The sequence below is a fragment of the Lathamus discolor genome, chromosome 12, assembly GCF_037157495.1.
Source record: "Lathamus discolor isolate bLatDis1 chromosome 12, bLatDis1.hap1, whole genome shotgun sequence".
NCBI lineage: Eukaryota > Metazoa > Chordata > Aves > Psittaciformes > Psittacidae > Lathamus > Lathamus discolor.
The window spans coordinates 7197942-7216497 of NC_088895.1; the positions used below are offsets into that span (position 1 = coordinate 7197942).

Consider the following 18556-nt stretch of genomic DNA (forward strand, 5'->3'; position numbering starts at 1 on the left):
ATCATAGCTGTCTCATTCACACGAGATGGACTTGCTGGCTGTCTCAAGACAATGAGGGAGAAGGATGCTGTCAGAAGTCATTTGACCTTTACACTGAATGATAAAAGTGAGATGTGAGGATAAAGGATGGTTTCATACTTAAAATGAGTTTATGCTGTGGCAATAATTGGATTTTGTTCCTGCCTGTACTGTGACATTCCTATTTGTAAGTAATAGTATCTCTTTCCTCTTGTGTTCTACAGGCTTATTCTAGCTGCTAATAGAGATGAATTTTACCACAGACCATCCAAATCGGCAGAGTTCTGGGACAGCAGCAATGAGATCCTTAGTGGTACGTATGTTTTTTATGGGAGCCACTTGAACCAACAATTTATAAGGGAATTATGGCCTAGATTTTTTGGGCTTGGGGTGGTGGTGTTGCATTTCTAATAAGAAATACGCTTCTTCACTATACTTCTTGGGAAAACGTTGTAGCTTTGAAAGATGAGTTGTGCTACTATTATCTTATTTGTGTTTTTGTATCTTGTAGGGGCTTTCCAGTTTTACATTCTTTAACTGGTTGCAGTATGAGCAGTGCAGTGGAAATATATCAGATTAATTTGTCCATCAGAAACTATTAGCTTAGCTTTGTCAGATATACTGAAATACATCTTAAAATAAGTGGAATTAGTTATTCCACAGATTCAGTGTCTATAATAGTGACTCAAAATCATTAAACCAAGCCTCAAGAAAGTGAAAACTTTCTCATTTCTTACTGGTTAATAATTTATAGGCTTCAGAATAATTTTAGTTATTGATCTATCAGTTTATTAGTTTTGGTGTCTACGTTTTGCTAAAGTGATAGTACAGTCATTCAGCTGTCTGGTTCACCTTTGTAGGGAATCAAGCTGTAGTCATTTTTAAGTATAATCAATACTTCTGCCTTTTCTCAGAAACAGAAATGAAGCTGTGGAAGGCAAAGCATTGCTTAAATGCCAGGTTTTGTCTTTGCAGATACTCTTTATTGATGTTACGTGTTATTGTCATTGGCAGGGAGACCTGAGAGGATAAATTACTCCCACTGCACTAGGACTCCTTTGCTTCTGATGTTCTGGCTGATGTTTTTGTGCCAGACATTCTGGATGCTCCTTCCCCTCCTATGTAGCAGTTTAAAACAAACAAAAAGCTATCCTGAAATTGAAGGGTTGTGAATTTTTGTCTTTTGTACCCTTGTCAAGTCTGTCTGTATTTGGCATAAGAAACTGGTATATTCTCCATGCAGGGGGTATGTCTGTGGAGATCCCATGAATATATGGGATATAACTGCCTTTGAGTTAATGCTGCTTTCATTTGAGATAACATTAAGTTGGAGCAAAATAAATCAAATTTCTTCTTTGTGTGACTTAAAAATGAAAAGAGTATTTTGCACTTAACAGCTGTTTCAGAAAAGAATAATATGTAATCACCGGACCTCGGTCAACAAAGCTTTATGGTTTCCTTTTGTGTGCTTTTCAGTTAAGGTAGTGTCGTGGTTTAAACAAAAGTCATCCATAAATCACACAGTCGCTCTCTCACTCCCCCCCTTCTTGCCCTTCCCCTACTCCTGGAGGAACGGAGAGGAGAATCGAAAAGAATACAACTCCCACGGGCTGAGATAAGAGCAGTTTAGTAACTAAGGTATAAAACAAATCACTACTGTTACCACCAATAATAATAATGATAAAGGAAATAACAAGAGGAAAAAATACAACACCTCAACGCCAGCCAACCAGTAACTCGCCCCACTCCCCCCAGCCGAGCACCAACCGATACCTCTTCCAACCCTGCAGTCCCTAGCCCTTCTGGGTAACTCTCCGTTACATCCTGGGCATGACGTGCTGTGGTATGGAATACCTCCTTGGTCAGTTTGGGTCAGGTGTCCTGTCTCTGCTTCCTCCCGGCTTCCCCTCCTCCCTGGCAGAACATGAGGCTCAGAAAGTCCTTGGCCAGACCACACATTTGAGCAGCAACTGAAAACATTGGCGTTATCAACACTGTTCCCAGGCCGAAATGTCAAAACACAGTGCTGCACCAGCTACCAAGAAGGAGAAAAATAACTGCTACTGCTGAACCCAGGACAGGTAGAAAACAGTAATAAAAGTATTCTGTAAAGATGTAATATGGCTGAACTTTGATATTGAAGTTTTGGATGCTGAAGAAATGAAGGAATTTCTGAATAAGTCTCCAAAACCTGTTCTTTTGATCTTCAAATGATGATTCAGAATTAAAAGGTTTCTGAGAGTGTACATATTATATTGAACTAGTTCTTGTTTTTCCATTAAATGCTTTCTGGTTAACATGAGCTCATTACAAATAGGTAGTGGTTTGTTTGGTTATTTTTTTAAATTTGTACTCTCTTTCAAGAGTTTGTTGTGGTCTGCACTTTTGTGGGTCCCCCTGCTCAATGTAAATTACTGTAACCAGAGTCCAAGATTTTTATCAGTTTCTTAGCTAACTCTAAATTTTTCTGTTTGTGTGAATTTAAACTTTCAGATCACATTAATCTTCTGAGATTTGCTTTGAGCTAAGATGCATTCTGAGCCTACTTAGTTCTATATGTGTTTTAGCATATAGGCAAAGCTTATAATTTTGCCTTTACATTTAATTTTCACATTCTGTCTCAGGAATTATTGCAGTAACTTGGTAAATGTTTGTTCAGAATTAGAGGGTGGATAATTTAAGAGGGCTGAGCTCACTTGTCGAGAAGGACAGTCTTGAACCTCCTGCATTTTATCCAGCCTCATCAAGACTTAGGATTTGCATTAGGAAATTATGATTTAAGCTTGAGAATTAATTTTTTGTGTGTGTGATTTAATGTAATAGCCTATCTCTTACTCATTTTATTAGGTCTGGATATGGAGGAAGGAAAAGAAGGTGGGACGTGGCTGGGAATAAGTAAGAAAGGCAAGCTGGCAGCCCTGACAAACTATATGCAGCCAAAGACTGATCAAAACGCAAAAGGAAGAGGTATGAAGGAGTAGAAATAGAAAAAGAAGAAAGTGGACAAACAAGACCTAGTGTCCCAGAACAATAGTGGTGATTACAATATAAATTTTTTTAACACCACTTTATGGACAAATGGTTATTGTGCTGTAAACAGAATTTGTGAACGGATGAATTTGAATACCTGCGTGGTATTCAAAGCTTGACTTGGATAATGATTCTTTAATCAAGCAGGCAAAAGATGTAGTGCCTAGAGCCTGAAGTTACATTCAAACAAGAAATGCAGCACCAACTGTCTTCTCTTGAAAATAATTCTAATTAACAGTCAGAACAACTAGACAAGCATTGAGCTAGATTTACATTACAGTACACTTTTTTAGATGTATATGTTGTTCAAACACCCAAGTCAGGGAAACAGTGCAACTTAGATTATGCTGGAGGTTAGCCTGAGATTACTGTAGTCCCTTCTCCCTTACACATTGATAAATTGGAGGAGCAGAAATAATATAAAAATAAACCCTGTTCTGAAAGGGAATGTCCTCAGGGGTTTTCTAAAGTAAAAATAGGTCTGTTTGTCATACGGTACTATGTTGGGAATATATTACAATGGCAAAACATGTAATACAGAGAAACAAATGAACCCTGTCATTTTGTATTTCATTTAGGGTCATGTATGGGGGAAATGAAGCAAGACAAGAAAGAGTTTGGCAAGGTGGAAGGAGAGGAAAGGCCCATGCAGTATAGAATAGTTAGTAAATATGAATTCTGTAGAAATTTTGACCAAGAGCTTTTGACTGAATTGTTCAAAGTAGAAGTCAAGCTCTTAATGTGAATATGATACAATGCTGTAAGATGTCTAAAGGCTGGTTGGTTGGTTTGTTGTGGGTTTTTGGTAGGTGCTTTTTCCCCACTGTTGTACCCTGTTGGTAACAGGAATCTTGTGTCTTACTGCTTGTTATACCAAGTCTGTTGGAATAGTGAGTTCATGCATGTAAGTTGCTCTATGTACTTCTCTTTCTTAGGTGCTCTTGTGACAAACTTCTTGACTGGAGATCTGGACAGCTACACTTACTTGAAGAAAGTCTCAGTAGAAGGACATCTTTACAATGGATTTAATTTATTAGCAGCTGACTTGAAGTAGGTCTATAAAATGTGACAGGTCAAATGTCAAAGGGAGAAAGATAACAGCAGTGACTTTCTTAGTACAGAGTTATAACAGTACAGAAACCCATCACAGACTAATGCTAGAACTCTTCTTTTTTTGTTAATTGGTGTGTAACGTCCTAATGTTACTCTACTCATAATTCTTTTTTATATTTTCATCTTTCAAACACTGGAGGCTATCTTGTATTCTGTTCATTGCTTCCCTCAAAACTTCCTGTGACTCCGTAATAGGACATAGTCAGTCTTTACCCTGAAGGCTGTGTGGCTTGTGTCTTGGAGAAAACAAAACCCTGGCTCCATAATTTCTCAGATTTCTTTTTTTTCCTTTTTCCCCTTTTTAACTCTGAGAGGTTGCACGCTCTGCAGCAGGATTAGAATAGCTGAAAGCTTTCAAGCCATTATTCCTGTCAAGTGGCTATATCATTAATCTTTGCTGAAACATTAAAAAGAATCAGCACGTAACAAATATGTTAACTTCAAGTTCCTGTAGCTGAAGAAAGGACCTTAGATACTTTATTATAGTCAATATGGCTGGCACAGTACTTTCCACTGCACATGCATGTGTGTGCTCGCAAATACATATGCTGATGTTTCTTTGCATTATGCCTGATTCAGAAGAATGGAAATCCAGGACTAAAGTAATCTCCAGGCTATATATCAATGCTCAGTTACATGCACACTTCATGACCATAAGCAGGTATAAATTGCAAAGAGCACACTAATGCTTTGGTACACTTTCTGCAGAAGCATTTATCTCAGTAGACAGCCTGACGGTGCAGGGCCTTCACGTGTTCACCTTTTCTGCATGCTTCTGGGAAACCACATATGCTTAAAGCAGAAGGGCACAGCATTTGCTGTTTTCAGTGAAAATAATTTTTAGGACCCAATCCCTGACTGGCCTATGTTTACATTTTTCACTTTCTGTATTAGACTACCTTGAGTTGGTGGCTCAAAATTCCCAGTTATTTTATCATCTTTTCACTCCCACTTTCCTGCAAGTGTTTTGTTGTTGTTTTTTAAGGAAGTCCTTTATTTCAAATTCTGCCAGGCTATTCGTTTTCATTTTTTTAATTTGCTATGTTATGATGGGAAAGTGAAGTGAAACTCTTGTAGGTGATCAAAGTCTAAAAGGATGAACACAGAAAGGCAAGTATGTGCCACCTCTGAAGGCACAAGGAGTGCCTGCTTAGAAGTAAACATATATGTTATGTTTCCAGAAGTTTATGTTGTTTTTACTCTCTGCTTTATGAAGTTCATTATTCCACCAGATACTTCTCAATGTTTTTCTATTGCTTACATTATTTTTTACTGTGGCCAGAGGATTTGACTCTGTGCTCTCTGCTGCATGTTGCTACCTGGCTAGCCTTCCAAAGCTGGAAGGCTATCTATAACTGAAAAGATAACAGAAGAAATAGTGTATTTTCAAGCAAACTTGATATTCATAGCAAGCAGTAAGTAAGTTTGAGTTTCTTTGTTCTAATATAGGTAAATAGAATAGTCATAATGGCTCCTAGTATAATGTTATTAAAATAGGTTAAATGGACATTATTTGTTAAGGCAGTCATTCATATGTTGCTTCTGTTTTTTTATTCCTCCATGCAGGGCTGATAGGGGATTGTATGCTCAACCGAATAGTCTTTCTGTGGTGATGCAGGTCATAATTCCTTGCTGAGTATCACTCTGAAAGCTGTATGTGTTGATTAACTTCCCCATTTTGACACATCTTTAGCCTTGGATACTCTGATGAAATGAAATTCTTGCCAAGCTAATGATGCAGAGCAATTCTATAAGAGATGTAAACTTGTCATTTTAGGAAATTAGAAGTACTCCTCTGAGAAATATAAATGGAAGCTACACTGTGTAAATAAAAAATGTTATTGTGGTGAATGCTATTTTGTTGGCCCATGTTACTGTTCAAAGTAAAGATTGAAGACTGCTTTTAACATGTATTAACAAATAGTGATTGGCTCTGTTAGAGTGGTGGAAAATGGAGAGGAATCTCAAATTGAAAGTGTAAATGAAGCACTGTCGGGGAGGAGTATATCTTAGCACATGATACTGATGGCTGTAAGCAGCACATTGAGATTTATAATGTTTGTGTTTTCAGGTACACATTTCAGGAAAAGAAATTTGTATCTTCTATGTGTTATGATGATGACAATGTGCTAAGTGATACAGGTGCAATGATGTGAGGAGTGCTGAAAACGACCGTATGGGTTGTAAAATCGCATTTATTTCCACAGTTTGGTGTGACTTATTTTAAATGTGCATGGGTTTTGGCACTTCTAGTGTGATCTGTTTGCTCTGTGGTATCTCGTGATGTCAATTTTAATGCTATTCATTTCTGGTTTTAATAAGAACACTGTATTGATAAAAATGCTCAGTACTTTTCTCATCTTTTCAGTGTATCATCTGGCTATACCTGCTGAGTATAAGTCATGAATACTTATCGCATTATATTAAATGTACTTTTATGTTGAATGTACGGCATATGGCAAACTCTATTTGAAGTCTTGTGTGGCTGCAAAATTAGCTTTTTAGAGGGCAGTGTCACTACTCCTTCAATTTTGACTGTCAGTTGGTCTGATTAGAGAGGAACAAATTTATCAGAGGCTGGACCGGTCTCTTTAAAAAATGTCTGCTTAATATTCAGAGCAGTTTTCTTTCTTCCTTTGTGATAATATCTGAAGTAATAGTGAGCTGTTTTTGTCAATGATTGGGATAACATTTCTCTTGGAAACTTGTGTTTATGTCCAAGAAATCTAGTTGCTACAGTTTTCAGACTTTCCTGGGTGTCTCAATATTTGCATTAAGGCTGTTGTGGCAGCATCGCGCTTGTATTCCATATGGCCAAGTATGTGATACAGACTGCCCTGAAGGACAAACTGAAGTGGCAGCTTCTTGTCACTCTCCCAGCAAGTTTAGGGTCTCTGACAAGTTGCCAGTGAGAGCCCATATTGTTTATGTGCAAGAAGATCCCTGTGTAATAGGAGTGAATCCCTTTCTCCATGAGGACTAGATGAATTGTCCCTAACAAAAGAGTGGCTGACACACCAGAGGACTGTGCTGCCATTCAGCGAGACCTGGACAGGCTGGAGAGTTGGGCGGGGAGAAACTTGATGAAATTTAACAAGGGCAAGTGTAGAGTCTTGCATCTGGGGAAGAACAACCCCATGTACCAGTACAGGTTGGGGGTTGACCTGCTGGAAAGTAGTGAAGGGGAAAGGGACCTGGGGGTCCTGGTGGATAGGAGGATGACCATGAGCCAGCAATGTGCTCTTGTGGCCAAGAAGGCAAATGGCATCTTAGGGTGCATTAGAAAGGGAGTGGTTAGTAGGTCAAGAGAGGTTCTTCTCCCCCTCTACTCAGCCTTGGTGAGGCCGCATCTGGAATATTGTGTCCAGTTCTGGGCCCCTCAATTCAAGAAGGACAGGGAATTGCTTGAAGGAGTCCAGCGCAGAGCCACAAAGATGATTAAGGGAGTGGAACATCTCCCTTATGAGGAGAGGCTGAGGGAGCTGGGTCTCTTTAGCTTGGAGAAGAGGAGACTGAGGGGTGACCTCATCAATGTTTACAAATATGTAAAGGGTAGGTGTCAGGATGATGGAGCTAGGCTTTTTTCAGTGATATCCAGTGATAGGACAAGGGGCAATGGGTGTAAACTGGAGCATAGGAAGTTCCACGTTAACATCAGGAAGAACTTCTTTACTGTAAGAGTGACAGAGCACTGGAACAGGTTGCCCAGGGGGGTTGTGGAGTCTCCTACACTGGAGATATTCAAGGCCCGCCTGGACAAGTTCCTGTGTGATGTACTGTAGGTTACCCTGCTCTTGCAGGGGGGTTGGACTAGATGATCTTTTTAGGTCCCTTCCAACCCTTGGGATTCTGTGAGGTGCAGAAAAAGGTCTTTGATTTAAGCTTTTCTGCTCTCCCCTGCGACTGGCAGTTTTCAACCCCTCCAGGGGAAATGGAGTAAATTCTATGATCACCTGCACTGACTAATTTGGCCATGTATTGAAAATGGAGATTAAGTGCTAGAACTTACTCTTCATGTTCTGATCTGGAGAGTGAAGTTTGGCTAATAATAGGTTTTAGGACTGAGTTCCAGTTGAAACTGCAGATTCCCCAAAACTGGGGTTGGGTTGTGTATATGGGGAGGGGAATAGATGCATGAATATAAAATATGTAATACATGTTTTAAAGTGTTTATATTTAAATATCATGAGAGACTATATACATTTTTTTCATTTTTTAATGTGGAAATCTACAGTAGGTTAGTGATGTAGCAGCATCATTGAGATAAAAGCAAGCTGAAGAAAGTGTTTGGGGCTTAAATGAATGGTTCTTAGTGTAGGGCCTTGTAAGATTAAAACAGCTGAACAGTGTGACCAGGTTTTGGAAACAGGGTCTGTCTTACTCAGTATGATTATCAATACGAGGCTGTGTAGGAGGGATTTGATTGCTCTCCAGAGAGTGGGATCCTTACCAGTGAAAAGTGAGATAGAGTCAGGCTGCTGGTGTGGAAAGAATGTAGATGGGCAAGTCGTCGTGTGCTCTGTAAGCTCACTTACATTTCTTCTCATGCATTGTCTGTCCTAATACCACCTTCTGTGGTACATCAGTCTTGCTGTTTGTGACTTCCTAATGCAAATGAGGTGTCCAGGTAGTTCTCTAATGTGTTCTGTACTACCACCTTTGAAATATTACTGCGTAGATCCTCAGTCATTTGCAAGTCTAATGAGATGGACAGTCCAATGTCAAGAGAAGGAAAAAAACTTCTGAGAAACTTCTTTATTTTATCTCTTCCCTCTGATGTCAGCTTCTGCCTGGCTCAAAAAGTTAGGACAACACCAAAGAAATGTTTAGATGCTGACAACAAAATCAGAGTACTGTCTCAAAGCAGGCTTTGTATGCTGTGAGTATCCAGCAGTATTCTTTTCACCATTTTGTTTGATGGTAGGAGAAATATGTACAAAAATATTTGGGCTTTATAGTTGGTGGTTTGGTGTCTGCTTGTTTGTTTTCAGCTTCAGAACAGAAGGAGTTTTCTGTTATCTCATGAACATTGAAGAGAAGGGAATATGTGAGCTATACTGCTCAGTTGAAACTACTGATGATCATTTCAAGCTGCCAATTTCGTCTTTTGTCCTTGCACAAAAAATACACACACACATTATTCATTAAACAATACAATGTCCTTGTCTGTAAAATACTCCCCCTGTTAGAAGAGCAGAGCTCAGTGCCCAGTGGAGTGATCCCTTGGTGATAACCACACCCTGTGGAGCTTTGCTGCCTCATTACTTTTCTTCTTTTCATTTCTGTCTATATTTTTGCTGAACATAACTCAGCCACCTTCAAGTTGAAGTAGGGCATTGGTGCAGAAGGATATTGCTTATATTTCTTCAGCTTTAGGAAGTAATTGTGGCAAACTCTGTGTGGCTTCCATGTTGCTGTGAAGAATCTATTACTACTGACATTTATGCTCCTTAGAATACTTCCTAGAACTTTTGTTATTGCTTACTCTTTTTTTGACAGAATTATGTATTTAGGAGTATAATTTTTATGTAGTTCTAGTTTCTTCTCTTTCTGCTGTCAGCTATGGTTGGGATTTTAAAAAATAATTCTGCTGGGTCCTGTTGTCATCACTTTAATTATGCCTTTACTCCTTCTTCAGCAAATACGTGTGAAGCTGGGAGGAAAGGGAGTCTGAGCCCAGGCAATGATTTTGAGGCTATTGCTGTGATCAAGCTTCAGTAATTTTTTTCTCACCTTGGCTTCTGCCTTGATGTTGAGTACTAACTATCTGTAAACAGTAGGAAGAGAGAAGGTGGAACCAGATGCTAAAAGAAAGAGTATCTGACTGGCACAGTGAACTGAATTTTGGAAGTATCTTCATTTCAGAAGTCTCTTGGAAAGCTTTAGTCTTTTGACAGAAGACAGCAGCAGTGTTACAGTGGAGGTAAGTTAGAGGTAATAGAAAAAACACATCTGGAGGAATGTGGAATGTAGAAAAAATAAGTTACAGATGTCCTGAATTAGAGACCCTGCAGTTTGTACGTATTTCCCATCTTTTTGCTCAACTCCAGGCGAGCTTGTTAGTGAATTTGTCAGTCACAAGAATCGCAGCACAGATGCTAGGTAATACTCTTTAACATAAAAAGCAGTTGCTAAAGGAAGTCAGTAGTGCATACTTGTTCTGCATGCAGTCGTGTTTATGACAGAACTTGTCATATCTGTATATCTGTGTTCACGGGCTTCCTTGGGCTATTTGTCCAAATCTATATCTAAAACTCCATCTTTTCAGACCTTAGGTAACAACAGTTGCTTTGATCTTTTATCTTTGTAGGCAACCTACAGCAAATACAGCTTTGACATTTGGAAAAGATAATATTTAATGCACCAATAAAATAGTCTGTGTAATTACTGGTGTCTTAACTGAAAAAAAATACCTTAATTTTGCTTTATTTGTTTAAATAGATTACAAGTATTTTATTCTAATTGCTGCTTTACTTGCATATTGCGTTTTCTTTGTCCATGTTTATGGAAAGTGCAGTGTCCCAGTGTATGCTGAGTATAAAACTTCTTGTATCCTAGCATGTGACCAGGACCAAGAAGTCAGACTGATCTATTAATGATAGCTCAGCTCAATGCTGTCCTTTTTAGCTGTCAGGGAATTCAATCCTTTGAACTGTTGATCCTTTGAACTCCATTCTTTTTTTTGTTCCTGTAAGGTCCCAGGCATCTCAGGTATGTAGCTTAGTATTTGCAGCCAAATAAAGTATGGCTTAATTTCTTTGCCTATCTAAAGGTTTCTTTCCTTCTCCTTGAAGAACTGACAGAATCCAATGAAGGGAAGAGTGTATGGGAGTCTTATATTTGAAATTTTAAACAATTTGTAATAACCTCCATCTACCTTAAAGGCGAAATACCTTGGTTATATAACTAAAGGAGCTAGTAATATGAAAAAGAGTCAAAGACTTCTTATTGCCTATGGCATGACTATAAAAATGGTTTTAGAAATATAAGTTTTGCTCATTTTTCTGATCCAAATATTTCTGCAGACATGTCTACTAGCAAAAAGTTTGCTGAACCAGCTTAATAGGTGAATATTTCATTAGATTTCCCCCACTCTTCAGTAATTTATTTCTAATACTTAAGCTTATTCTACAAAAATGTTACCCATCTGGTGAAAACAGCTGTTGTTTTGATTGCTGGTTTTACCTGCTCAAGAACAAACTATACCTTTTATTCTATGTAAATTTTAATACAGAACTTGTTTGTATCTGAAGGAGTCTCAAGAAATAGGAGGGAAGTTCAGGTTGTTCCTAACAGAATTCTTTTTCAGTTCCACCTGTACTTTTCAACATCGCTTTCTCATATTCATTAAAAATGCTGTGTTTCTCTTAGTGTGTTTTAAAGATCATGGTTTAAAAACCCCTTTTGTCTCTAATTAAGAAAATACAACACTTTTAACAGATTCCATAAATGAGTCACATATAGAAGTTAATATGTGATAGTGGAACAAAAATTTACATCTTGAGACATTAAGGAAAGGAAATTGTGGTCCTATCTTGTGTTTCCCTTCTATTTTGTTTCAGCAACTTTTGTTACGGGCTATCTAGGTATTCCCAATGCAAATACTCCAGATGGGGTAAAGAAACAAATGGTTTGCACTAATATATTTATTGATGGATAAGAATATTTTACTGAATCTCAGATAATATATTTCCATGAGAGCTCTACCAGAGACTAGTAGAAGACTTCAGTGAATAACAATTAGGGATAGAATAGGAAAGGAACAATTGGTATTCAGTGCCCTGATGAAATTAAAGCATGATTCTGATGTGGGCAGTCATCTGTGGAGAGTTGAGGTGGTCAATGAAGAGTCTTGAGATCAGCATAAGGTAAATGTGAACAAGGATCTTAATATTGAAAATAAAAACAAAGATGAGGAAAATAAATGTCTTTTAAGCCACTAGAGGAAAGTTCAGAAAATGCCACATCTCTTTTAACAAGTAGGTAAATTGTAAATTGAGTAACTGAGAGCTTTTAATGATATTTAACAATAGAAGCAACAAAACACAAATACAACCTGCTATAATTACTGTCTTTGAACTATACTGGAACACTTGGATATATTTCTGTAAGGCACCAGGAAAGTATTAAGTCTGCAGGAGGGACAGAGTAGTGCACAGAGGAGGAAAGACAGTTTTATTTTTACTTTATGTAGGGATTTTTGTATTCCTCCTCTTGCCTCTTCTGACTTGTATAATTAAGTTAGTGTTTCCCTCTTCATTTGGCTGTCTTGCAGAGGTTGCTATGAAACATCTTTCAGAACAGCTTTTTATGAAGAATATAAACAGCTAAATCAAGGCAGTTTTGCTTGTTATTAAGGTTTGAGTAGTGGATGCTAAACTTACGCAGAGCAATTTAACTTCTAGTACGTTGTTAATGAGATTGCATTCTATATACTCTTATTTGCATCGGGGCACAGCTATGTTGTTTTATCTTAGAAAAAAAAATGAGCTGGAAATGGCTTCTCTACTGTATTATGTTTTATGCTACTCGATCCAAATTCAGTCTTAACTGCAAGTTTTGTGTTTGGGTTTTGGGGCTGTTTTTTGTTTTTCATTTAGAAAGTCTGTCTGCTCTCTAAGGAGCTAGAGCTTGGAGGATGTTAAAAGCTGAACTACAATCAGAGTGTTTTTGTAAGTAACTTGAATAGGACACTTTTCCACTGTGAACAAGTAAATCACTAGAGGGAAATATAATATTATATAGTTTCATGGTTGTGTCCTGGCATATTTATTTAAAAACCCCACCAACTGGTAGTAATCTGTGGAATCACTGTTTCATGTCAGCTGATGGGATTGAGGGATGCTGAGAGTGAGCCATTTAATGGCAATCCATTTCCCATGCTCCATTTCCCACAAGCACACAAAGCTTATTGACTTGATTGGTTTTTTTTTTTCCTTATCAGTTGGTTTGGTATTTGTGTTGTCAATATCAGTAAAACAGCTTAAAAATCTATGCAATTCAGATATGCTGATTTCACCTCTGCGAAGTGAGAGTTATTTCCAGTGCTGGAAGCTGTTTTTGAATGTCATGTGAGGTCCTCTGCCCTGTTACACTGGGCACAAGAGAGTGACTGCTGAAACCAGTACCTGCAATTAGAAAGGGAGTTTACAAACAGTAAAATTATCTCACAACAGCCTGAAAATGCATATCTGTCACAGGGCATGTCTGGGTCCTTGAAGTGTCACTGCTGTAAGTGGGCCTCAAAATGTGCTTCTGTCAGGTAAAATGGCCCAGCGTAGTCAGCCTCTTAAAATGTCATAATGATTCAGTAGAGATGATGGGGAAAAAGTTACTTGCTTTGATGACATCCTTTTGTTTTAACATGTCCTTTCCCCAAGTAACTAAATTGTTAGTTATTCAAAACTATACAGGTTTTTGTCATTAGGCTTGGCTACTTTCCATGCAGCAGTTCTGGGATTTTACTGAATTTTATTATAGTTATGATTAAATATAATGTAATCTTTGACAGTGATACAGGTAATACAGTGTTTTGTGAGGAGGAGAGTAATACGACTCATCAATCTCAGGCCTGTGGTATCATAGGAGTAGCAGTGGGAGAAGCATCTTGCTGTGTTTGACAATTGCATTAAATTAGAGCATAATCAAACATAGAAGCTGATGTTTTTTTCAAGGAGAAATTCTTATTTATATTTTTCAGTACCACCAAAGGAGATGTAATTTGCTACTATGGAAACAAAGGAGAACCAGAACCTGTTTTCTTAAATGCTGGTAGGTTTTCTTCAGAAAAGTCTGAATACTACCTTTTATTATTTTAAAGGAATCAGCATGTAGCTGTATTGCTGTAGTAACCCAGCTACTTAAGCATTGTCTTCACTAATTTTTTTTTTTTGCATTCTTTAAAAGAAAAAAAAAATCCTTAAATTTATTTAAATTTTTACTAAAAAAATTCAGTAAAAAATGAATAGTTTGTTAAAAGCTTCTATCCATGACACTGTACGCACAGCTGGTGGAATGCTTCTTGGGTAACTGACTGAAAGACAGAAGTCTGTCTTGAGGAATGGAATTTTCAGAGGTTCAGGGATTTGACCCTAAATCTCTTTACCCAGTAGTGTGAAGGGCAGAGTGTGACTGTGCTCCCTTACGAACAGAGTTGGATTAATTGCATTTTTTTTTCTTTTTAATCTGCTTTATCAGGTGTATATTCAAAATCCAGGGCTTTGCTAGTGACTATAGAGAGCAGTACTCCAGAATTCATCACCAAAAAGCCCATTGAAATGGACAAGGGCACACAGAAGGCTCTGAGCAGCATAGCTGGCTGATAAAAGTTAATGACAGTGGCTTATTTTGCCTGCTTAGGTTAATGGCCAACACGTTGCTGCCAGTAGGCAAATAGCTACTCTTGCAATCACAGCATAAATTCTTGGAAATAGCTGTTAGGCTTTGTCCAGCTACAGGCACCAAATGGGTTTTAATACAAAAACTTAAAAACCCCAATCTGGCTGCTTGTTGTAATTAGAAACCGAGTCACAGATTTTAGGTATCTGTAGACTGTAGCAAAGGTAATTCTGGTTTCTATGCCTCAAAAACTAATTCCTTTTCTCTGTATGTAGCTGTCTTTAGGGGGAGATGTTTGTTAATCTTTGTGCTTAGTTTGAATTGTGGTGAGAAATGTACTTCTAAAGGGAAAGCTCCTTCTTGTTATCAAATCTTGCTTTGCAGTGGTTTTCGAGAGTCATATCAGAGGCAAAAATAAATTGATTAATGTGGCTAATCTGGAAAAGACTACACTGCAAAAAGTACATATAGTTCTGTTGTAGCTTTTTCACAGTCTGGCAAATCAGAGGTTAAAAGTAGCTGCTGCAAATATGTATTAGAGTAAAACTGTGAAACAAAGTACTGAACGTTAGCACAGAAGAGTGCCTAAGCACAGCCTAGTGCAAGATAACATGCCTCCTGTAGTCTCCTGTTTAGGAATGGGGCATGTGTTTTACAGCTTACCTGCAGGAAAAGATTAGCTGGAGAATCACCTAAACATTAATAAAATTTGTGAAATCTGTAATGTCAACTGCAAATCACCATAATACCCTTTGCAATTAAATTGATTTCCACCACCACCACCTTCTTGAACATCATTCAGTAAGTGCGTAGATCCTGTGTAGCTAGAAGTGGTCCACAGAGACTGGTCTGTAAATAGTTGATTGTTAATGTTTTTTTATTATGTATAGGAATATATGGATTGAGTAATTCTCTGTTGGATACACCATGGAAGAAACTTGAATATGGGAAGCAGCTTTTTACAGAGGTGGTCAAGAGAAGTCAAGACCTTACCAAAGAAGAATTGGTGCAGGAGCTTCTCACAGTGATGAATAATCAGCAGCCGTAAGGACATAATGCGATATGACCATTTTAAAAGTTGCATCTAGAAACTATTTTGACAGAAAATAAACTTTAGTCTTAAATTAATTGACTAAAGCTGGGTAATAAAGAGGAAAGGTAAGGTTCTTTCTCTCCAAAGAGGCTGACTTTCAACAATATTGATTTTTAAGCAGCAGGCACAGTAAACATTATTACTGCAGTCTTGGTACTGATAGACTGTACACTGATTTCTCTGTGCCCTTTTCTTTAAAGATTGCACTTCTCTTAGTAAGGGTAATAAGTGCAAAACAAGGGATTTCTGAGTTGCTTGTAAGCTTTGTGGAGGCTCACTTCAGGGTAAGGTTAAGTTTCTTACTGCACACAGGGTAAACACTTGTTGACATGAGCAGGTTTGCATCAGCAGCTGCTAGCTACTCTGTGTTGCTACCCAGAGTGTAGACAGAGGGTGGAGAAGCAAGATATTTTCCAAGTAGAACCGGCTGCCTTCCTCAAAGTGCAGTTGTTTTAGGGTAAATGAGGGAAGGAGTTGAGGGTGTATTTGCACAATTCTGCTGTAGGTTTCTGGTCCAGGAAGTTCCAAAGAGATGAGTTTGAGTATGTAGGTAAGGTTCCTACACTCATGACTGGCTGCCCAGTGAATCTGAGCCCATAAGCTAGGTGTTTAGAAGTAAAGGAAATTTATACCATTTCAATGTCCAGACATGGAGCAGAGTAAAGGAGGTGCTGTCATCTAAATTTGTATCATTGCTCACCATCTAGTATCTTTCATTTTTTGCCTGGCTTTTACCTGACTATGGGGCGATCTGTGTTGAAGCAAAGCTGTTTCTGGTATATAGGTCCAGTTTCCTGCCTTTATTGGTCAATTTTAATGCCAATATTCATGTTTGTGGCATTTTTCAGTGGTTCAAAATAGATGTTTATGTAAGTATTAGACATCTGAGCAGTGAGTAGTAATTGGGACGTCTACTAAGCCAACTTAATTAGTTTTTCATCTGATACCAGGTGAAGAGATTTCTCATAAAAAATGTCACACTTTACCTTTTACTAGTAAAAAGACAAAGTACAAGATACATTACAGTCCAAGTGATCTTAATGTTCGGTAATTCAGTAGGATCTCATCTGAAATAATCTGACTATAAAATGGAAATACTTACTTACAGAAAGCAATATTTAAAATTAAGTGTGTAATATTTCCAAAGCACACTTTGTATTTGTTATGAAAAGATCATTTCATCTTGAACACATGGATATGCGCTAGCTTTGAACTTTCTTAAAATATCTTATTGCATATTACCTTATAATCCCTTTGTGTATGTTGCAGGAATTAAGTGGTTTACTCTTAGAATTCTCTTCTTTCCTGCTGGATACAGGATTTTGTCCTTTATCCCCTCTCTTTGCTTTAGCCCCACCTTTGACTGTGATCTCAGGGATGTACTGCACTCCTTCCAGCCTCTTCAAAACTGCTTAGGGCCATTGAGCTGGAAAGCCCATTGTGCTCATACAGGAGTTGTCAGTGGTGGGGTACGAGATAGAAGGTGATGGTTCTCAGGGGCTGAAGTGTCCTGCTATGTGGCCTCTCTGTTACATCATGGTATGCTCCAGCCATATGCCCAACAACAGGCATCAGAAGAGCTTAGTTGCTCTGTTCACACTTATTCTTGCTTTTCCCTGAAATACTCAGAGGTCCTCTTCTCCACCACAGCAACAAGGAAAATGAGCCCAGTTACATGTAAAGGTCAGTCAGAGTATAACAAATTGCGCAGTCTCCTCTACAGGTCAGGATGAGCTCTGAAAATGAGGTTGAATTGATCAGTCTGTTCTGTTCTGCCCTTTTTCCCAACATTCACTGCACAGCTGATAGGCTGCTGAATTATTACAGTATGATAGGTACAATTATAGATGTGTCTGTTCTAGGAGGCAGAAATAGGATTATTTCTTGGAAGAAGCTTAAAACTCAAACACAAAAACCTGCTGCTAAATTGATAAATTTGATAAGTAACATTGGAATCTTTACTAAAATAAGAATCTGTACTCATGGCTAGCATTTAAGAATATATTCTGGTGATGTGAGTGGAAAGCTGTGGACATAGGGTTATTGCAGCAATCTTTGAGACCTTAGCATCTCTTCTATGGGATGCTGATACTTGTTCAATTACAATAAACAAAGCTTGACATGCTTTATAATAAATCTATGTTTCTAAATATCTTTCAAGCTTTGATAGGCATATATGTCAAGAAATTTGGATGGTTGCAAGCTGACCTTGTTGCCTGATGCATCTTCATGAATTTTTTTTTGGGGATTGTCCTGGGTGTTTTCCAGGTATTCCAGATAAGATCTAAGGAAGCAGAGAGGCCTTTCTTCGACACAAAAAGAACTCCAGAGTCTAGCTGGAAAGATGCCCGTTTATGTGATGGGCCTCAAATTAGTTGATCATGAATATTTTAATTTAAACCAAATACTAGAAAGACAAACAAAGAATACCAAGGAAAGTGAGAAAATTGTCAAGATAAGAAAAATATTTCTTAAAGTGAGACAAAAGTTCAAAAGCTTGAAAGAATCTCTTTGGGAAAGAGCTTACAAGCTGTTTTATCTTGGTTTTACTCATACTTTAGTTTCAAACACAATTCACACTTTTGTACTTTTTGAAAAGCGATTGGTATTTATAAACCACTCAGTCAACACAGCTCACTTTAAGAGGAATGAATGTGTTAATATTGGAAAATTCAATATTTATATTTTTATTACTTCTTTTTTCAGTCAATTACCAGACCCTGCGATTGAAGAGCAAGGGAAGGATTACATACGTCCTGTACTGAATGAGTATGCAGCTATTTGTGTTCGTTGCCCAGGTTATGGAACAAGGTAAGAAACCTGAGAGTCAGAAATAGATGTATACTGGATCAAAGCGTATCTCCGATCAAAGCGTATCTCCAATCAAAGCAATACTGCTGGAAGTTTTACTTCTATAGTGATTGCTTTAAGTTTATTTAAATAATACTGAAGTATAATTCAATA

At 37.9% G+C, this 18556-nt stretch overlaps 1 protein-coding gene across 4 annotated transcripts in view; it reads left to right on the plus strand.

Moving 5' to 3' along the window:
* Positions 1-18556, plus strand: part of TANGO2 (transport and golgi organization 2 homolog) — a 35943-nt gene that overhangs the window by 13123 nt on the left and 4264 nt on the right. For all 4 annotated transcript variants that reach the window (XM_065692234.1, XM_065692231.1, XM_065692232.1 and 1 more), the window contains 6 exons: positions 243-331; positions 2866-2985; positions 3984-4098; positions 13862-13932; positions 15390-15543; positions 18299-18403. In XM_065692234.1, coding sequence (XP_065548306.1) covers positions 243-331; positions 2866-2985; positions 3984-4098; positions 13862-13932; positions 15390-15543; positions 18299-18403 — 654 coding nt within the window. The remainder of the gene's footprint in view (positions 1-242; positions 332-2865; positions 2986-3983; positions 4099-13861; positions 13933-15389; positions 15544-18298; positions 18404-18556) is intronic.